Below are 21,200 nucleotides of genomic sequence, written 5' to 3'. Positions count from 1 at the left end.
AATTTCATTTCAGCTCCACATAGAGGGTACCTCAATCCATGAGAAGATGAAGTAGACATCTACAAACTATAAGAAACGCAGCTAATTGTAAGAACTGAAATAATAATAATAAAAAATACAAGAAATAGGCAAATTTAGAAACTAAAATCGACATATAACCAAATCAAACAAGAAATTACCACCAAAATGGATGAATTCCTACCTGAAATTGATGATTCCCTTTCAAATCGTGACTTCGCCTATCAAATCTTCATCAATTGGATTATATTGAACCTTATACCTCGAAATTGACCAGCCTTTTCCCCAAATTCCAGAACCCTAAATTTTTTTTTTGGGGGAGAAATCGGGTGCGACAATGGTGTTTTGATTCAGGGGTTGAGGCAAAGTGTAATAAAACCCTTGCACACACGTACCACGTGCATCTTAACTGACGGAATTCCCAATTGGACTTGTTTTGTTAACGGAATTCCCAATAGTTAAAGGTTATTAAGTCAATGTCATTTTCTCTATAAAAAAAAACTCTAAGAAATAACGTTAATAAATTTTATAAGAAATGAAGCTAATAAGTCTAAAACTTGATCATCAATTCATTTCAAGGTGTATAAATATGAGTCCTTATGTCCTTCTCATTCCTCACAAATGATCCTCACAACTCTCCAATTCTCTAATTCTCATATTGCAGTCAAGATTCTCATTCATCTAATTTGCAATTTTGTGCTTAAATCCTCTTCATATATTGGATTAATTACAATTTTGGTCACTCGAGTTTGGCTTGATTTTAATTTTGGTCACCGCAAATTTTAATTTTCCGATTTTGGAATGTCATATTTGACATTGGCAATTATTAAATAAAAAGGGGGGGGGGGGGTGGTGGGTGTGGGTTGGGGATCCATACTTGTAAAGATTTTTATCAAGTGAGTGACTTTTATAAAGTTGACAAATTCTTAAATACTTTTATATAGTTGATAAAAGTCACTAGTAAATTGGTAAGACTTTTGCCATTAACAATTAGCCTGAAAAGTATGGAAAAGTTATTCATTTAATAAGCTTTTTAGATACCACTAAACTTGTAAATACTTTTTAAAACTCACAACTAAATATCACCAAACTTTTAAATACATTTTAAAAGTCACAAATTGAATACCACTAGACTTTTATAAACTCTTTAAAAATCTAAATTGAATACCTCCATACTTTAAACTATATAAAGTCATTAAAAGTTTGAATTGGATACACTCCTAAGTGTTTTACAAAAGGATTATTTTAGAATTGGGGATTACAAATTTTAAAGCATCTCCAAGGGAGATGTCAATTGCAAAATATTAAATTTGAATTTGATGGCTTATGTAGCAATTTAACACTTTGGGAAAAATTGAATTCCACCCAAAATGTCAAATATCATATTATTTTATTATATTTTTAAAAGCAAATGAGGCCATATGATGCATAAAGTTTGAAAATAGAGTAAATGACAATGGGTCCATGACAAAAGAATATTTGACATCAAATTCATGTAGAATTTGACTATTCAGTTGGAGCAACTTTAACTTTTAATTTTTATCATTTCATGTCCATGTGACAATTTGACATCGGAGATGTTCTTTACCGCCCCATTTGGTTTATGGGAAAGGAGACTTGTGAATGAGAAATCAATTTCTTTCTCATGTTTAGTAAGTCCAGGCATGCTAAATTATTGTTTGACCCATGAGAAAGTAGAGGGAAAAGTGAAGTCATCCTCCTAACTTGGGTTTTGTTTTCCTTCATCATGGGAAAGTTTGGAAAAATGAGTCAATATTAAATAAATATTTTTCATGACTATTTTGTATACATTAACAATTTAAAATTACAATATATCATTAAATGCATTTTTTTATTTGATTTAATATGAGTATAATTAAAAATTTATACAAACTTTGTTTTCTATTCCTACTTAAAACGAACATGAGAAATAAAATAAAGTGATATCTCTCAATTACTTTTCCAGCATTACCAAACGTGGAAAATGAATCTTCCATTTTCCATCTTTAAATGATGGAAAATAGTTTCTCTCAAATTCGTTCCATGAACCAAACGGGCCCACAAGTAATGCAATAAGGAATTTACAATTTCAGGCTTTAGTTATTTCAATAAAAGTACCAAAATATCCCTAAACCCTAATAGAGTGGAAAGATCTTGTTACCTTTATATTTCTCGGTTCCCCTATTTATTTGTGTTCCTCCAGTTCCTCTGTAACCCGTGTTTCCACTTGGGCGCCGTCACCAGCTCCCCAAAGAAACCCTAACCCCCAAATCCCCAATCTTTCTATCTGAGACGCCTCCATCCACCCACAAAATGGGGAGAAAACGAAAGCTCGACGCCAACAACACCGAGTCCTCCGAGCCCTCCAAGAAACAACAACCGGTCGTTGAAGAAGAGGAACCCAAACCCCAAAACGAACCAGCAGAGGAAGTAGTCGAAGAAGAAGAAGAGGAAGAAGTTGAAGAAGAAGAAGAGGAGGAAGATGAACCGGAAGAAGACAAAGAAGATGAAGGAGAGGAAGAGGAAGAGGACGAGGATGAAGAAGAACCTGGTGTTGAGTATAAGCAAAACGAGAACGTGACGACGACGTCCACGTCGGCAGCTTCGGATCTGGCCGGTGACGGTGCCGACGAGGACGAGCCGATCCAGAATCTTCTAGAACCCTTCAGCAAGGACCAGCTTATTGCCCTGCTCCGCGAAGCAGCCGATACGCATGGTGACGTATCTGATCGGATCCGTAAGGTTGCAGATGAGGACCCGATCCACCGCAAGATCTTCGTCCACGGGCTCGGATGGGACACCAACGCCGAAACCCTAACCAGCGTGTTTAAGGAGTACGGTGAGATTGAGGATTGCAAGGCTGTGTGCGATAAGGTCTCTGGTAAGTCCAAGGGTTATGGCTTCATTCTTTTCAAGACTCGTTCTGGGGCTCGAAAAGCCCTAAAGCAGCCGCAGAAGAAGATCGGCAATCGGATGACTGCGTGCCAGCTGGCGGCTATTGGCCCAGGCCGGCTCCGAGTGCCGCTGCCGCTGTGCCTGTGGCGGTCCAGGCGGCCCAGTCACAGACAGTGTCGGAGTACACGCAGAGGAAGATCTATGTGAGCAATGTTGGGGCTGACTTGGAACCCCAGAAGCTGCTGATGTTCTTTTCTAGGTTTGGAGAAATTGAGGAAGGGCCACTGGGGCTTGATAAGATGACTGGGAGGCCTAAAGGATTTTGTTTGTTTGTGTATAAGTCGCCAGAGAGTGCAAAGAGGGCATTGGAAGAGCCGCACAAGAATTTTGACGGCCACATTTTGCATTGCCAGAAGGCTATTGACGGTCCAAAGCCGGTCAAGTCTCAGCACCCGAACCAGCACCACCACAAATCCCATAATTCCAAGTTTCAGAGGAATGATAATCCGGGTTATGTTGGTGGAGCTGCGGCAGGAATGGGGCATTTGATGGCGCCAGCAAGTGGTGGGATTGGGTTTAACCAGGGTGCTGCGGCCGCCCAGGCATTGAATCCCGCACTTGGGCAGGCGCTGACTGCATTGTTTGCGACTCAGGGGGCTGGTTTGGGGCTGACAAACCTTTTGGGAACTTTTGGAACGGCTCCGAATGTGAACCCAGGTGTTCCTGGTGCAGGACATGCCATACAGGGTGGGTATGCGAATCAGGCAAGTATAAGCCCTGGAATGATGGGAAGCTATGGAAATCAAGGTGCAATACAAGGTGGCTACCCGAACCCGCAGATAGGGCAAGGTGGTTCAGGAAGAGGGCAGCATGGTGTTGGGCAATCTGGTGGCGCTCCTTACTTGGGGCATTAGGTGCCCCTGAGGTATAACAAAATCACTCTTTTACTTGGTAATTTTAGTTATTCTCACATGCACACCACAACTGATCACAAAGTCACTCTTATACTATTCCCTTTTTGGTAGTCAAATACTATTTGTACTTTAGTAAGTTTAATTGAACGAGTGTAGAAGATTTAATTGTATAGGCTAATAGGAAATAGAGCATCATTGGTTGAATCCTATTCATTTTCATCTACTAGGTTACTGAAGGCTATTAGGGTTTTCAAGTTTTAGATGCCATCTATTGTCAATGCAGGGGTGATTCCGTTGCGAGGAAAAAGCCTGGGGTATAATTTGTTGTGTGAAAAACATTGACTTTTGGTTTTAGATGACAGAAACTTTGGCTTGCTGGGTATTTAGATTGATTTTCAAGAACTGAATAAGTGACTTTTCAATTGATCAAGGGAGTGTGCGGTCTTTTGAGCAATTCTTTTAGAATTTTTAAATTTTTTCAATATTATTGCTTCTTTATTTTGTACAGCTCCATAAGATGGATACTTTCTTGTCAAAATGCTTGAATTTAAGCATTTTGAATTATCTAATGTTTTTGCAGCAAGTTGATATCATTGTTGCATTTAGAAATTAACTGTCGAGACCAGTTCACCTTTCGACTTTGAAGTCTTAACTTGTATTCATTTTAAAGGGATTTTGGGTTTTAAACCTTTCATCTCTTTGAAATTATTTTTCACAATTTTTTATTAAATGTGCAGATCCCAAATAGGTGCATCAGTGTTTTTGTACTGGTCTGGTGATTCTTCTGAAGTTTAAAAGGAGCTGATGGTTACTACAAAGAGCAGAATCTTAAAACTGTCAAATGAAATTTCTGTTTTCCTTCCCTTTTCTGTCTTTTCCTTCTTCAAAGTACTGTAGTTTTTTTAATTTTATTTGTTTGAAAGCTCAAGAGTTTGAGAAATTCTCTTATAAACCTATCTGTATTTTATGGAGTCGCGAGGTTGAACAAAAATACTTTTTAAATTCCCAATCCTATGGATTAAATGAACTTTATAATGTAGTTTTTCTTCTGCAATGCTCATTGTTAACTTTGTTTATTAATGCTCTTTTATTGTTTTTTATTGGTTTTGAATAATTTTCTTGTATTTAACACCACAATTTTATCATCTATAGTTTATTTGATGGATCTTTCTAAACTGTGTTTTTGTCAGCTCTAAATGGTACTGAATGGTGCCCTATGAGTCATGATATTTTTGTGTGAAACATCAGACTTCTTACGATTCGCTTTAGATGATAACATGATCTTATTGTTTACTGTAGTCCTTTTGGCAGGTAATGTGATGCAGGTTGTGAGGCCATAGAAAATCTATTGTTAGGTTTTTTAGAGTTTTGAAGTAGGAGCTGTGATCAGTTTTCAAGTAAATGCTTCTTAATATAAAAGTTGGTAATCTGGCCATGGGTATAGAGCTTGTAGCTGAATATAGAATAATGGTGTGGTGGAGCTGGTGTTTATGTTCAGTTACCAACTCTAATATCATAATCTTAATACCCATGAGTGAAACAAAGTTCATTGACTTCAGGATGTTGATAGTTCTCACAAAATAATTTATAGGCTTCGTGGAATGGAGGTAAGACAATGAACTTAAGATATTGCTGTTTTTTGCTGTATATTTTTTGGTTAAAAGAAGCTTGTCCGGCACCATTGGTTTCAAAATATATTTAAAGTGATTTGGTCTGGTTGGGACAGGATTCGAACTCGCAATCTTCAGGTCATGATGGGGTTGATGAGTTGATCAATCCTCTATCCCGTGCCTTCCCCCTTCCCTTTCTTTCATTAGTTCTACTCAGGTCTACCCCTTACCTCTCCTTCATTACTCTTGCATGGTCGGGATACACAGCTGAACTTCCGAAATTAGCGTCTTTTTGTTAAGTAACACTAGTTTTGCATTGATAAATTTTGGGTCAGCAGAACAAGGGACTCATGTTCTGCTTGCATATATAGAAGTCAATTGAACTTCCTTATCGAAGGTCTTTCTAAAGCTGCCTTGCAATCTCATCCTTGGTTGTTGAACCTAATGGAGGTTCAATCCATGGATCCACTGTAAAAGTAAAACTTCGGATATGATAGATGGGAACTACTTGACGATAGTTGCCGTTTTCTCAAGCAAGATTTGTAATCATGTATCTGTGTGCTTGTCCTAGCGAGTGAAGATCAGATGTGGATGTTTTGAATGAGCGGTGCCCAAGTGACTGCAACCCTTGTACATGCCAGAAGTCACATCCAGGGAGTTGGTTTTGCTCACAGTATTGAACAAATGGTCACCCAAGTACTATTACTTAAATGTGCAAACGTTGTTAGAGTCTTGGCTTGTCTCCATTGAATATTTCTGTTCTGGATTTTGTCGGAGGGTTGTATTCTGGGCTAGAATGTTAGAAGTTGGAACGAAGTGAAAGCTGGTCCATTGAAAATTTTATACAGTTGTGATAAGAGCTTCATACATGATTAGAATATCAGGTTGTGCACTGCAGTTTTGAAATATTTGTAGTTTCACTTTGGTTGCATTCTTACCTTTGGATGTGAAAGTAAAAAAGATTGTTATGATATAATTTTAAGCATTTAGTCTCAATATTATGGCCTTTGCTAACATTGCCCTAGGAAATGCTTTTACCGGATGTGTCTCTCTTAAAATATTTAACTACATTCTTTATAGTAAAAAACACTTGTCGAACTGTTCATTCAACTGGAAAAAAGAAAGAAAAAGATATTTACCTATTCTTAGCACTAATGATTAGATAAATTCTACATCATTTAATTTTTATAAACAAATCCAAAAAAAACTCAAAAAAATGACAGTTAGTCTTATTGAATTTAATTTTGATTATTAAATTATTTTGATATTATATTGAGTGTTTTGGGTTTTTAAATGAGGTTTTGGGGTTGGACTTATTTTAAGAAATCGATGACAGTTTTGTAATTTATAACAAAACACAATATTTGAGAGAGTTTTTTTTTGTGTTTCTAAAGTTCATTTTATATAGGGTTTTGTTATAATTTGTGCTCATATATTGTGTATAATAGTAAATCTCTCAAAAAAAACAAAAAACAAAAAACGATTCTCTTTGTTTTAATTGCGTGCGTTTTTTATAGCCTGTTTTTTTTAATAGAAAAAAAAAACTGCTTCAATTTAACGAAGTGGAATTCATTCTTTGATTTCAAAAGTTCAGGCGTTATTTTGTTGATAAAAAAAAAATTAGAATGAGCTTATTAATTGTGATTTTTTCCTTAGATTTGTTGAAATGAACTAATATACTTTTCTATTCTTCTTTTTATCTAAGAAAGAGGGATTCCAACAAATCTACCCTCCCAGATTTAATTATTCAAATGAAGTATTGAACTTTATTAATGTGTCTAATATCAAATGATTACAATTACAATGAATTGATAAGTTTTTGCATGAAAACATGCATATGGGCGACTACTTAATTTATTAGCCTGTTTCACATGTTTTTTTATTCTTCCATGGTCCTCCCTATGCTAAATCAAGTTACCACGACGTTGATTCGGCGGCCGGTGTAATTTTGTCAGTTTGGTTTGGTTCGGTTTCTCAACACTAAGAGCATTTTCACCCCATGTGCTATGGTGTTATTAACGCGATAGTGCCTGTCATAACAATTTTTTTTTATTGTTTTTCACTACATGCCATAGCAAAGGGGAAATGAAAAAGGGCTCTGGTACATCGTTAGTACTTAGATGGCATCCCAAGCCAATAGAAAGAAGACACCTGTGTTATTGTGTCCACGTCAGATCAGACAAAAACAGAACAACTCTCCCAAATCGTCATCTCCGTCGCCGTCTCCTCTCTCTCTCTCTCTCTCTCTCTCTCTCATCACACCAGTTAAGTTATGCTTGGTGCATCTCACCCAACTATTTGGTTCCCTTTCTCAGCTTAGTAGCTTCCCAACACTGAGGGCGATTGATTAGGGTTTAAAAAGGTAATTTATAGCCTCCCTCCCTCCTTCGACTTTCATTTTTACTCATGGATTGATTTAGTTAATGGATCCATCATCCATCCATCTAGGGTTTACTTGCTTCTATTTCTTCTTCAGCGGAAAATCAAAAGATTTTTTATTTGATTCATCATGGATGCAAAGTCAATTGTATTTGAATGAATGAAAACCTCTGTCCAAGTTGATTTCCATCCAATTGTTGCTCAATTTTCTTTTTCAAAATTGTACTCTCGTTATGACTTTCTCTAATTTGAATTATTCTATGTGTAGATAGATGGGGGGATATCAATTGATAGGCACTTTACAGAAGCTTTGATTGAGACATCACCAGCCTTCATTTGCACTACCTTTTCAAAGCTCCGTCAATGGCATACTTCAACCTCTCTTTCCTCGCCCTTCTCCTCCTCCTCCTGCCCCCACTCGCTCTCCTTCTCATCCTCTACCTCATAGTCCGGCCCCGCCCTGTCAAGATCCCAATCAAGAACCGCCACGTGTTCATCACCGGAGGTTCCAGCGGAATCGGGCTGGCATTGGCCCATCACGCCGCCTCCGAGGGTGCCCGAGTCTCCATCCTCGCCCGCTCCATCGACAAGCTCGAGGAAGCAAAGAACTACATCCAACTCTCCACAGGCATTGACGTGTCGATCTTCTCTGCTGACGTTCGTGACTACGATGCGGTATCAAAAGCGGTGGAGGAGGCAGGCCCCATTGATGTGCTGATTGTCAACCAAGGGGTCTTCGTCCCTGAAGAACTCGAGAAGCAGGGATTGGATGAGGTGAAGTTCATGGTGGACGTAAATCTGATTGGCAGCTTCAACATGATCAAAGCTGCTTTGCCCAAAATGAAGAAAGGAGATGGTATGCCCCGGTCGATTGCTCTCATGTCTTCCCAAGCTGGTCAAGTTGGTATCTACGGCTACACAGCTTACTCTGCGAGCAAGTTTGGGCTTCGTGGGTTGGCCGAAGCTCTGCAACAAGAGGTGATATCTCATGATATTCATGTTTCTCTTATATTCCCTCCGGACACAGACACCCCTGGTCTCACTGAAGGTAAAATGTGAATAAAGTTGTTTACTTTCCATGTGAGATTTGCTTGATTTGATTGAATTGGATTTGATGTTTCATCCACTCTGATTTTGATATTCACTTCTTTTTGTAGAGACGAAAAAGCGGCCGCAACTGACTAGCATTATAGCTGAGTCGTCAGGGGTGATGAAAGCTGAAGAAGTTGCAAAGAAGGCTTTTGGGGGGATCAAGTCTGCTGCTTTTATTGTGCCTTGTAACCTTGAAGGGGCGTTGCTGTCTATTGCCACTGCTGGGATGTCTCCTCAGAGATCGTTTGTTATGGCATTTGTTGAAGTGGTTGCTGCTGGTTTGGTTCGTCTTGTTGCTCTGTTTTTCCAGTGGAATTGGTATAATGGTATACACACATGGCATGCACAGAACAAAAGTGAGTATTGTTTCGTATCAGCAGTTGAAATGATCTGTTTTTCAGTGTTCAGTTTGATGTTACTGCACATGTTTAAAAAATCTTTGTTGTTATTATGTTGACTTAATCGAAACTGCGGGGTTTGATGATTGGTGCTGCTGGTTATATATTTTCTTGTATTTCAGATGTTAGATGTTTCATGCATTTAAGTTAATCATAATGCTTAGTGTTTCACAAACTTCGCATTACAAGACAAGCTATATGTTAGAGAGAGATTAATATCATTTCCTTGATGGTTCTGGTTTCATGTTTCTGATATGGACCAAGTATAACAAAGACGAATAGATGCACCAGTTAGAAAGAGTGATGTAAGCAACATAGATGCCAGTGGTTGGGGGGGCAGCGGAAGACTAAAATTAACATGGTGGAAAATCACAGATAGTTGAAAGATGTAATTCTGTATGACTTATGAAAATATAGTCGACGATTTGATGGAACAGAAAACTGAGATTCATATAGCTGACCTCAAATGGTTGGGAACTTGGGACTTGTCACTGTTAGATGGCAGGAGATCAAAGTGAAATTTACCTGCATGCATCTTCTATTTTTGTCATAGAATATTGAAATTCTAGTACTGGTTTCCCATTGTATCTAGAGCCCCCTTTTCGTCCAATGTAAAGTAACAGTCTGAAAATGTGATCTTTTCTCCTGTGTTAATTTCCTTGCATTTTTTTTTTTTGTTATGATTGAAAATTGACCAGTTCTTGCTTTTTCTATGATTTTTAATTTCAGGGGCCTGAACTTGGTGCATTGTAAGGGCACTTCTTACACTGCAGCTGTTGGTTGCGGGATACTTTGGTTCTTCGAGTCACCGACCTTCACAGAAGGTGGTTTTGGCTATCGAATTCGCACCGAGCATCTCTTAGCATTTGGTATTTGGTACTGCTTGAGGAAACTTGTTTTTTACCTCCATCAGTCTTCCTTAAATTAAGACCGTTGTCGTTCCAGGGCATTTGGTATGTTAAATCTTCATTGCTGACTCTGATAGATACCTGGAGTTGTAGGCACAGGAAATTGAAATCAGTCTTGAGATTAGGTTTTGCCTTCTTTCCCCCCGACATAAATTCAATAATATGTTCTGATGAAATAATTTGCTGGATTAGAATTTCATTGCGGTAAATATCCTAAAAGCATATTTAGTAAACTCAAAACTTCACCTATACTGGTGCATCTGAAAACTCAACTTGCACTGCGTGAATAAGTAGAGGTATTTCCAATACTTGTTCTCTTTCCATTTTAGTTACATCACTTACACCCGCAAAGATGAGAAGAAAGTGGCATACAAGTTATTTAGGTTTGGACATTGTTTTACAGTGTTTGTTGAAATATAAACCAGTAGTGAAATTATTCTTCGGATCAAACGCTTGGGAATTTCGGGTTTGTTTTTTAAAACCTATGTTCAAAAGAATTAAATACAAATTTGAAACGTTCTAGTCCTTACCAAGTATAATATCAGTGAAAGAATATAAACAGTATCTGGTAATTTTCATGTGGATTGTTGATTAAAGGACTAGGAAATGGCTACAAGATTTTTGTAGCTCAAATTGTTCACAACATTTTTTTTTTTCAGACGAAACATTTATTTCAACCCTCCTGGTGGTTCCGTATGTGATTCCTCTATCTTTTAATAATTGCTTGTATAAAGAAAAAAGAAGAAGAAATGAAATGAAGAATGATGAAATTAGAGATATTTTGTCATATACCCATTCTTAGCACTAATGACATAAATAAACATTACACCATTTAATTTCTATAAACAAAAAACAAAAAAAAAAAAAAAAAAATTCAATAAATGTCAGTTGGCCCTATTGGATTTAATTTTGATTATTAAATTACTTTGATGCCTTATTAAATGTTTTTGGTTTTTTTTTAAATGAGGTTTTAGAGTTGGGCTTGTTTTAAGAAATTAATAACAGTTTTGTAATTTATAAAAAGTTAAAAGTCTCTATGTTGTAAATGAGTTTTGGGTGTATTTCTAAGAGCATCTCCAAGGGAGATGTCAAATACCAAACATCACATTTAAATTTGATGGCTGATGTGGCAATTTGACATTTACACAGTTTTATATTCCACCCGATATGTCAAATAAATAATTATTATAATAGTCAAATCATTTAAGATAAAGAAGAAAAAAAATATAAAAATGAAAATAATAAATGAAAGTAACAACTATCTTTAAAAATAATAAAATATTCATTTGACATCTTGCTTTTGGGATGTCAAAAATAACATCTCAACCTCCAGCCTTCATTCCACATCAGCTTTGACAAATCGGTTGGAGTGATGTGAGATGTTATTTCTAGCCGTTAAATGTCTATGTGACACTTTTGACACATCGGTTGGAGATGCTCTAAAGTCTATTTCATATATGTTTTTTTTAAATAATTAGAGCCTCTATATTAGATATAATAATGAATCTCCCATGAAATTATGGGCTAGGTAGGCTCAGTAATTGGAGGTATTATAGTGTGGTATTAGAGTACGACTACGTGGTATAAGTTGTAAATGATATTTATTGATATTATGCATTAAAAGTGAAAATTTTGAGCCATGTGCGAAATGGAGATAGTTATCCTCGATCAATTACAATATGCCAAGTAAAATCGTGATTAGTTAGGATGGTACTGTTTTGCTATCTAGTGCTATGCGTGTACGATTTATTTATGTGACGTGACTATTCCACTTGCTATTCATTTTCCATTCATTGTGAGGCTAGTTGTTGATTTTTGACTGCAAAACTTTCATCCCATCCAATGTTGTTGAATGAAAATATGTTATGGGGACGTGGCTTGAGGATACCCTCACAATGCATAGCACGTGGCATTCGATGAAGGGATATGTTATCAATTTCTGAGGATCTCCTTGCAGAATCTGCACCACGAAACTCGTATTGTAGCAGCGTGTCTTTTTAGTTATGTTTATTTTTCGCGGCTACAAAATATTCAGAATGTCTTTTACTTCTAATTTTCAGAGGTAACTGTACAATGGATGACATTGACTTCTATACGGTACGGGTTCGAATTTGGAACTAAAATTTTGAGTCTTTATTCTTGTTTTTTTTCTTTTCTCCATATATAATAAATATGAAAACTCTCTCTGAACGTGGACAGGATTTTACTAAAATTTTCAGTCGTTAATTCTTTGCTTCGTTTTATTAACTCTTTTTTGTCATCTTGACGTTAATTTTTTATTTTGATTAGTTTGATTATCGTGCTGAGGTGATTTTTGATTCAAATTTGAGACCAATGACTATCGTGTCAAGATAATTATTATTATTTTAATATAAAAAATAGTCTAAACTACAAAAGGGACACACGTTTCTCATAAAGATGCAGATCAATGCTCTTTTTCACTAAGCTAAACCCGTTCAATCACAACACAAATATAAGAAAGAAAGTTCAATGGGATTAACAAATATAAAAGGTTGTCATTGACAATATAGAATATACTTCTAACAAAAAAATATAAAATATACCGTCTTCGGCTACCATTTTCCAATATCGTAAACAATGATAAATAGAAAAAGATTTGAAGCAGAAAGGAAAAAAAAAGACAATTAGAATAAAAACAGAAAACAAGTAGTGTAATTTTCTATCCATTCTCTGTCTCTCTCTAACTATTTTTACGAGGGTATTTTGAAGTCCACACATTTCACCAATATATTCGTATTCGTGGGCTGAGAGTTTCTCTCACAGGGAACGAGAGAGAAACTCAACACTCTGCCCTCTACCTCTTTCTCTCTCACTTCATTCTCACACCTTAATATTTCTCCAATTCATGTCCACCAAAACTTGTGCTTATCTTCTCCAAAGCCTCTCACTCACCAAAAAAATTTCCCCCGCTTTCTCACTTCCCAGCCATGGATTTGACTTCTAAGCTTCACCGCCTTGACCTCCGCTCGAGCTTCCTCACTGGTTCAGCCCCTTTCGATGCCCGAATGACCGCTTTCCCACCTCGGCTTTGCTCAGTTTCAATTCGAATAGCTGCTCAATCAACTAGAGGTAACAACACCAATTCTATCAAAACCACTAATTTATACAAACCCAGAAGGCCGAATGCTAAAATTCCAACCCGGATATCGGCTTTGGCCGTCGAAACATCGGTAGCCGAAACTACGGCCGAAAACGATATTGAATCTTTGTTTTCCGATAATTCTAAGAATGAATTTGAGTATAAACGTGGTAAAAAGAATTCAAATGCCGGAGCTTCAGGTATTTCTTCTGGTGTTAAGCTTGAAAATGTGAGGAAGAGCTATAAGGGTGTGACTGTATTGAAAGATGTGAGTTGGGAAGTGAAAAAGGGTGACAAAGTTGGATTGGTAGGTGTAAATGGAGCAGGGAAAACAACCCAAATGAGAATTATTGCTGGTTTAGAAGAACCCGATTCTGGGAATGTAATAAAGGCGAAACCCAATATGAAAATTGCGTTTTTGAGTCAAGAATTCGAGGTTTCGTTGAGCAAGACAGTGAAGGAGGAGTTTATGAGTGCGTTTAAGGAGGAGATGGAGATAGCAGAGAAGTTGGAGAAGGTTCAAAAGGCGTTGGAGAATTCGGAAAAAGATTTGGTGTTGATGGGAAGGCTTTTGGATGAGTTTGATAAGCTTCAGAATCGGGCACAGGCAGTTGACTTGGATATGGTTGATGCAAAGATTAATAAGTTGATGCCTGAACTTGGGTTTGCTCCAGAGGATTCGGATAGATTGGTGGCCTCATTTAGCAGTGGTTGGCAGATGAGAATGTCACTTGGAAAGATTTTACTTCAGGTATATTAACTATCCTATTCATCAGGGGTATTTTATGTGTTGAATTATCTATGTTGGTGTAGGAAGCTGAATTATAGCTTCAAGTTTTCTTACGTATGGGTGGATATCTTTCTACATGATTTTCATTCTTGCTACGACATTATTATTCCCCTTTTTGTCATTGCAGAAAATGGTTTCAGGGCAATTGTTTATTAGTAGTTTATAAGGAAATTGCTAACATAAACTTCTGAAGAGCGAGATGCTGTTTCCAACAAATATCTGTTTCATACAACTTATGATATTTGTTTATGTGAGGCGAATTTGACAAACAACACAAAAAGTTAGCAGACTAATCATTAGTGGTTTATCCCTTTTCACATGGTAATATGGATAGCATGTGTAAGCTGACTGTTTTATCTTCAGGAGCCGGATTTACTACTCTTGGATGAGCCGACTAATCACCTTGACCTTGACACAATTGAGTGGCTTGAGGATTATCTCAATCAGCAAGATGTGCCAATGGTTATCATATCTCATGATCGAGCTTTTCTTGATCAGTTGTGTACAAAAATAGTGGAAACTGATATGGGTGTCTCCAGGACATATGATGGAAATTACTCCGAGTATTTTATTGCAAAGGCAGCATGGATTGAAACTCAAAATGCTGCTTGGGAGAAGCAGCAGAAGGAAATTGAGCAGACAAAAGACTTGATACAAAGGTTGGGTGCTGGAGCAAATTCCGGCCGTGCTTCTTCCGCTGAAAAGGTATGCTGAGATTTACCAGACTAGCACATAAATTGAGGTGCAATTCCAAAAGAAACTAAATACACCAATCTAACCTGGACAATCAGTTGTTGTTGCATCATTTTCTCTGTTTAACAACAATACAACCTAGCTGTTTTAATTTTCTTTTCTCAGTCATGAACACTTAAGAGTGGTGAGAAATATTCATTCCAAAACAAAGCATTTCTCAAACTGTTCGTTCAGTGGGCTTGTAGTCTGTCTCATCCAATCATTGTTGTTTAGCCAAACAAACTAAATGTTGCATAAAATTTTCTTTATTTAATTTTTGATACCTAATGCTTCTTGTTCATCATGATACTCAATAGAAATGCTAAACATACATGATTGTTGATTATATCTATTTGATGTCCCTAAAATATTTGTATGTATTGCTCTCTATGGCATGATATTTAATCATTTTACTGCCTACTTCAATTCTTTATCTAACATTCTGTCTATTGCCAACAACAGAAGCTGGAGAAACTTCAGGAAGAGGATCTAATTGAAAGGCCGTTCCAGAGGAAACAAATGAAGATCAGGTTTCCTGAGCGGGGACGAAGCGGAAGATTTGTTGCAACAATAAAGAATCTGGAATTCGGCTTTGAGGACAAGGTGGGTTGACATATGTATTTTTAAACTATTCATCTGCAAATTTTATACTTTGTTGAAGAGAAATGGGACAAGTAGTTAATATTTGTCAATCTGTGTTTTGTACCAGGTCTTATTTAACAGGGCAAATCTTACAATTGAAAGGGGAGAGAAAATTGCCATTATTGGCCCAAATGGATGTGGAAAGAGTACTTTGCTGAAACTAATAATGGGTTTACAAAAGCCAATAGCAGGTGAAGTGGAGATTGGCGAGCATAATGTCCTCCCAAACTATTTTGAGCAAAATCAGGTGCGTTACTATAATAATTTATATAATGGTACTTTGATTTAATTACTACCATCATGCTTCTAGATTTCCTCACATAAATTTTTCTTTCCATTTTATCGAAGTTTCTTTGTTCTTTACAGTATGCTTTGCCTGGCAATATTGCTGGTGTTAACCTATTTCATGTATTTTTTAGGCTGAGGCACTTGATTTAAATAAAACAGTGCTTGAGACAGTAGAAGAAGCTGCAGAGGACTGGAGACTTGATGATATAAAGGGTCTCCTTGGGCGTTGTAATTTCAAATCTGATATGCTTGATAGAAAGGTTTCCCTCTTGAGTGGTGGCGAGAAGGTAATTTAAAAGGATTGCAATGGTCTTCTCTATATCTTTTCCTTCCCAGCGAGGAATTAACTATAATGTTTGTGAAGGTTTAAATTTCTTTATGTTTTTCCTTCATTCTACTTTGTGCTTACATATACGAATAGCCTGCACTATACATGGAAGTAAATGTGTCAATATCCCAAAACAAATGGAGGGCATGAAAAAATCGATTGATTGCTGAACAAGATGATGGTTTAACAGTTTGTCTTTCACTTTTGTTAGGCACGCCTTGCCTTTTGCAAGTTCATGGTAAAGCCATCGACTCTGCTAGTTCTGGATGAACCAACAAATCACTTGGATATTCCTTCAAAAGAGATGCTTGAGGTATATCTCACATTTTTCTTTCCATTCTCTGTCTACAATGAATGTTTTGTATTACTTCAGCTTCTGAGCATCACTTTGCCTATAATAATATGGCCTCTAATTGCTACTTCAGGAGGCAATAACGGAGTACAAGGGCACTGTCATCACAGTTTCTCATGACCGATACTTCATAAAGCAAATAGTTAATAGAGTAGTGGAAGTTAAAGATCGCAAGTTGCAAAATTATGCAGGCGATTACAATGTAAGCATTCTATCTACCCTCACTGTACCCGAATTAAAGGATGTAATTTATGGATTTATCTTAATAATTTTCGAAAAGAAATGAGCTGAAGTCGAAGATTATCTCAGCATCTTGCAGCTGAGCCTCAACCAAATTATGATTCATGAAGTATTTAACTTGATAGTTTACTCAGATTGATGACTCCCCCTTAGCAGATTGTTATGCCCTTAACTGTCTTCCTAGGATGATTTGATACCATCATATCAATTTCCTAATTATTCAAGTAACAAAGTAGAATTATCATGCCGTGACATAGATCCGTTTGCTTAATCCCTCTTTTATTTCTAATCTACGCAGACAGAAAACTTAATGATCTGTTGTGATCCCATTTAGAGAGTCTGGAGTTTATTCAAAAACTAAATTGATTATGCAGTTGCTTATTTGATCAGTGATTCTAACCTTGAACTTTTATGACCTGCAGTATTATCTAGAGAAGAATCTTGATGCCAGGGAAAGAGAGCTTGAGCGCGAGGCAGAGATTGAAGAAAAGGCTCCGAAAGTGAAAGCCAAATCAAAGATGTCTAAGGTAAGCTTTTGTCCATTATGAAACGAGGAAATTCATATATTTCAGTGCAGCACTCTGAGCCGATACTACGTTTGTTTTCCTCTGTAGGCTGAAAAGGAAGCTCGGAAGAAGCAAAAGATGCAGGCATTTCAGCAAGCAAAGGCAAAATCGAAAGGAACAAAGAATGCCAAGAGATGGAATTAAGTGAACCTTTGAGTATCATTGAAGATCTTCCACATTAAACTAATATTATTTCTTCTAGGAATAGGAGATGAAGCGGCCTTTTGTGACCCAGCTATTCATGTATATATATAAAATATATATAACAGTTGATATGTTAATAGATTTACAGGTTTTGATTTAGAACCAAGGCTGCAACACGAATCATGTACCTGAAGCTTCTGCGTTTTGTTAATAATGGCAAAAGGATGAGAACAGGTTTGATTTTACTGTTTAGAGTTTAGACTTTTAGAACATTCACACTTCCAACCCTGCTTCTTCACTTAGAGCAACTCCACTGGTGAGCTGAGCCCAAGGCTGGGGGATGGGAAAAAAAAATGACGTTCTAGCAAGGAGCCCAAGACCTGGTTGGGAGTGGGACCCACGAAGACGGGCTGGCCCTCAGGCCAGTTCAGCCCGAGCTCAAGCTTGAGGGTTGGGCTGATGTCATTGCTGACGCCAGGCTGGCATCATCCCACTCATTTGATTTTTTTTCTGTTGCCATGTGGCGTCATCTGGGCTTTCCGATTGGTTTTTTTCCTCCAATCCAAAGGCAGCCAATTTTTTTGTAATAAAATACTAGAAAAAATTCGGAAATTTTTTTAAAAAATACCCAAAAATTAATGAATTTTTTTACCAGCCAATTTTTTAAAAAAAATTTATATGAAATATGAAATTGAAAATTTTATCCAATTATGAGATATGAATATTATTGACACGTAGGAATCCGAAAATCTTATCCGAAAATATTATTCAAATTAATTATTGAGGTAAAAAAATTTGTGAAAAAAAACAAAAAAATGAATAGTAATTGCCCTTTGCCATGACAACGGATGGAAACGGAAATGCCTTCTTGCAAGGACAACCACTATTCACGTGAATAGTAGCTGCCCTTGACCCCATTGCCATGACAAAAGGCAAATGAGTGTAGTTGCTCTTAATCAAACTGAGCCCTACAGTAGGCCTACCTAAATAAACCACCAACTCTCTGTGTTAGATCATGTTTAAAGGAGAGCCAATGATCAATTAATTTAACGACACCCAATCTCCGTGTTCGAGGTCTTGAGTTCAAATTTTCCGAGCTACAGTCCAATCACAAACACAAAAAAACAAAAAGAGATCAAGGGTCTGCGAGAATTTGATCAAAGTTAATTAAAACTCAATAATGCGGTCCATGGATTCTTTGATATAAAAAAACATACTCTTTGCGCTAGTAGCAAAAGAAAAACTTACATTTCGCACCACTACAGTGTGATGATCTATTTAAGAAAACAGCTGAGTGAGGTAAAAGACGAATATACCCGTACAACTCTAAAACAAATAAAATACATCATGTTGGATATGCCGACAAAATGAAAACACAAAACCGCTGAGAAATCTTAAACAGGCAGTCTAAGCTCAGAAAACTCTCCTCAAAAGTAATAAAAACGAGATAATCATCTAAAAGACAAGCTCGTGAGGCTTCATGCCTGACTTAAGAGAGAATCTCGCTGCTAAGTATGTCTTCAAGTCTGGGACGGCGTCAATCGACTTTATCAATGAGGCATCCACACTTTTCTGATCATCTTTCTTTTCTTGTGGGAGCACATTCTTTTCCTACAATACAGTTGGGAAAATATTAATACAAGCAAGAAATTATTCGACCGGAATCTGGCATGTTAATGGATACTATTCTCTAACATTTAGGAGACCCCTGGATAAAAAAACTTAAACATAACAAGAATAAAAGGATCCGAGCAGTAGCAAGCAGATGACGTCCTATGAAGAATTAAAAGTTACTTTATTTACTGAAAGGAGTGGATAGATGCAATGAAAAGGGAGACCAAAAATTATAGAATGTCTGATCAAAATTAAAGAATTAAGAGACACTGATGGCACTGCGACATTGTACAACAATACAACTCCATATAGACAATAGCAATAACAGATATAAATTTGCTGAAGAAATTATAAAACTAACCTCTTTCTCTGCCTCAAAAAATTCTCCCTCTCCCTTATTTTTCTTCTTCTCCACTTGCTTTGCAAAGTATTTGTCATCAAACTTCTCGACATTCACTCCAGAAATGTCAACCTTGGTGGAAGTGGCAATCACATAGGACTGGTTCAAGCGTCTCAAAGGAACACCATTAATTTTGAATGGCCCTGCAATGGCATACAGCGAGCATTCAAGTTAGAAATACACTTCCCTGAATGTACCTATGAAAACAAAAAAAACAAAAAAGGTATAGAATTAAACAGCCCTTTATAACAGGTCTAGTGAAGCTACATTTGAAAGTGTATGCACACTCACAAAATCTTGTAATGGAACAGAGATCATATTTTTTAAGCAGAAACACATCCACATTAAAGTAACTGTGTGATTAGACATTTGGTGACATTTTGTAAATTGATGCAATCACATATGCTGGTACAGAAGAGTGATTCCCTTAGCTTCCACACCTTTGTCTTTCCCCAAAATATCCCCCTTATAAACAATAAAACTTTATTTTCCATGAATGATTCCATCTTTGGTGAAATTTCAGGTGAAAAAAGAAACACGCACAACGGCACTAATTGGGGTTTAGGGTTTAGTGCGGACTACCCTATTGAACTATGGTACTACCCCACTCAAACTACCTATGACCCTACAAACTATCTACTTTACGGGAGAGCAGCAATCTCACAAGCACAGTGTGCATGGGAAGGGTATAGTTTTCCACTTTTTAAAGAAAGAACGAACCTTCTTTGTTGCAAAAATTTTACTAGTGCTGCCACTAAACCACCTAGTCGGGGTAGTGGTTATTAGATAATCTGAAGTCCAAATCAACTTGTTTTAGAGAATTCAAATGTACCTATTGTAACAATTCAAATTAAGTTGAGCAAACTTGACACGAAGAAAATACACTATTCCTACCTTAATACATTAAAAAACCAATAACAACAATAACTAAACATTCTAAGGCTCCTTTGATGAACTTTCACAACCTTTCAACTAAAACCAAAAACAACCCAAAACACAAATACAGATGCAGAAATGGACGAACTGAAAATGAAAATGGACGCTCACCAGTAACGAGAAGCAACCCAGATGGAAGCTGCTTAAGAAAAACAACTCTCTTGCCCTTAAACCTTCCCGCCAATATAATCAATACCGTACCTGGTGTAACACTAGCCCTACAAAAATACAACCAATTTAAAATATGCGTGTATATATATAAATAACAAATTAAACCCATTTTCTACTTTCAAAAAACTAAAAGTAGGGAATATAAGAGAACCTGAGCTTGGTAGGCTTGAGCTTGCGCTTGTTGACGAGCAGCTTCTTGACGTCATCGGCAGGGTAGAACTTGGGGGCCTTTTCCGGCCCGGTCTCAGCCGTTGGCTTCGGGTCATGGCGGGGAAAAACACCGCCGTTTTTGGCCTTGATGGCCCAAAGGCCGCGCTTGTGGTACATCTTGGACCTGGAGAACTTGCCCACCCCACGAATCAGATCTGGGTTTCGAGTATTTCTGGGAAGTCTAGCTTTTGCCGCCATTGCCACCACTCTCTTTCTGAAACCTACGGCTTACCAATTGCAAAAGAGAGAGAAAAAGGTGCAGACTCAGGAGCTCGTGGTGAGTAACTGAAGTTGAACCCAAAAATTATTCTTTTTCTGCTAAGTAAACCTTAGCTGAGTACATCTAATATTTTAATTAAAAATATAAAATTAATTAAGTACATCCGAATATTTTAAACAAAATATAAAATTAATTAAGTACACTATATTTAACTTCTAAAAATACTCTTGATACATCATAATACTCCCGATAC

At 37.0% G+C, this 21,200-nt stretch overlaps 4 protein-coding genes across 7 annotated transcripts; 3 read left to right on the top strand and 1 right to left on the bottom strand.

Moving 5' to 3' along the window:
- Positions 1-2,207: 2,207 nt before the first annotated feature.
- LOC103344151 (UBP1-associated protein 2B-like) lies at positions 2,208-4,881 on the top strand. Its single transcript, XM_089048078.1, is given in 3 exon segments — positions 2,208-3,024; positions 3,027-3,838; positions 4,565-4,881. Coding segments are annotated over 2 exon segments (1,494 nt in total). The 5' UTR covers positions 2,208-2,331; the 3' UTR covers positions 3,828-3,838; positions 4,565-4,881.
- LOC103344249 (3-dehydrosphinganine reductase TSC10A-like) lies at positions 3,696-10,408 on the top strand. Of its 4 annotated transcripts, none has more exons than XM_089048140.1 (4): positions 3,696-3,838; positions 8,085-8,864; positions 8,974-9,264; positions 10,036-10,408. In XM_089048140.1, the coding sequence occupies exons 2-4, from the start codon at positions 8,180-8,182 to the stop codon at positions 10,041-10,043; spliced, it is 984 nt and encodes a 327-aa protein (XP_088904266.1). In that variant the 5' UTR covers positions 3,696-3,838; positions 8,085-8,179; the 3' UTR covers positions 10,044-10,408. The 4 variants fall into 4 exon arrangements, with proteins under 4 accessions (XP_088904266.1, XP_088904325.1, XP_088904248.1 ...); XM_089048199.1 differs by lacking the exon at positions 3,696-3,838 and adding an exon at positions 6,992-7,799 and having other exon boundaries at positions 8,089-8,864; XM_089048122.1 differs by lacking the exon at positions 3,696-3,838 and adding an exon at positions 6,993-7,799.
- Positions 10,409-12,992: 2,584 nt separating this feature from the next.
- LOC103344153 (ABC transporter F family member 5-like) lies at positions 12,993-17,641 on the top strand. Its single transcript, XM_089042959.1, has 9 exons — positions 12,993-14,065; positions 14,468-14,809; positions 15,299-15,439; positions 15,546-15,725; positions 15,898-16,053; positions 16,306-16,407; positions 16,520-16,648; positions 17,109-17,213; positions 17,301-17,641. The coding sequence occupies exons 1-9, from the start codon at positions 13,163-13,165 to the stop codon at positions 17,394-17,396; spliced, it is 2,154 nt and encodes a 717-aa protein (XP_088899085.1). The 5' UTR covers positions 12,993-13,162; the 3' UTR covers positions 17,397-17,641.
- Positions 17,642-18,540: 899 nt separating this feature from the next.
- Positions 18,541-21,037, bottom strand: LOC148920849 (large ribosomal subunit protein eL6-like). The gene is made up of 4 exons (XM_089051446.1): positions 20,669-21,037; positions 20,458-20,564; positions 19,372-19,553; positions 18,541-19,007 (listed from the first exon to the last, which is right to left on the bottom strand). Exons 1-4 carry the CDS (start codon positions 20,923-20,925, stop codon positions 18,852-18,854), a joined length of 702 nt encoding a protein of 233 aa, XP_088907572.1. The 5' UTR covers positions 20,926-21,037; the 3' UTR covers positions 18,541-18,851.
- Between the last annotated feature and the right edge of the window lie 163 nt (positions 21,038-21,200).

This window comes from Prunus mume, linkage group LG1, assembly GCF_029339155.1.
Source record: "Prunus mume cultivar Tortuosa linkage group LG1, ASM2933915v1, whole genome shotgun sequence".
NCBI classification, from domain to species: domain Eukaryota; kingdom Viridiplantae; phylum Streptophyta; class Magnoliopsida; order Rosales; family Rosaceae; genus Prunus; species Prunus mume.
This window is presented reverse-complemented; position numbering and strand designations above follow the sequence as displayed.

Bases quoted from the DNA above. Each gene is read 5' to 3' on its own strand.
- LOC103344249 (XM_089048140.1), top strand. From the start codon at position 8,180: ATGGCATACTTCAACCTCTCTTTCCTCGCCCTTCTCCTCCTCCTCCTG. The intron at 8,865-8,973 runs GTAAAATGTGAA...TTCTTTTTGTAG, and splicing joins CACCCCTGGTCTCACTGAAG to AGACGAAAAAGCGGCCGCAA.
- LOC103344153 (XM_089042959.1), top strand. From the start codon at position 13,163: ATGGATTTGACTTCTAAGCTTCACCGCCTTGACCTCCGCTCGAGCTTC. The intron at 16,649-17,108 runs GTAAGCATTCTA...TATGACCTGCAG, and splicing joins ATTATGCAGGCGATTACAAT to TATTATCTAGAGAAGAATCT. The intron at 17,214-17,300 runs GTAAGCTTTTGT...TTTCCTCTGTAG, and splicing joins CCAAATCAAAGATGTCTAAG to GCTGAAAAGGAAGCTCGGAA.
- LOC148920849 (XM_089051446.1), bottom strand. From the start codon at position 20,925: ATGGCGGCAAAAGCTAGACTTCCCAGAAATACTCGAAACCCAGATCTG. The intron at 19,554-20,457 runs GTGAGCGTCCAT...ATGCCATTGCAG, and splicing joins TGGGTTGCTTCTCGTTACTG to GGCCATTCAAAATTAATGGT. The intron at 19,008-19,371 runs GTTAGTTTTATA...ACTGTATTGTAG, and splicing joins TTTTTGAGGCAGAGAAAGAG to GAAAAGAATGTGCTCCCACA.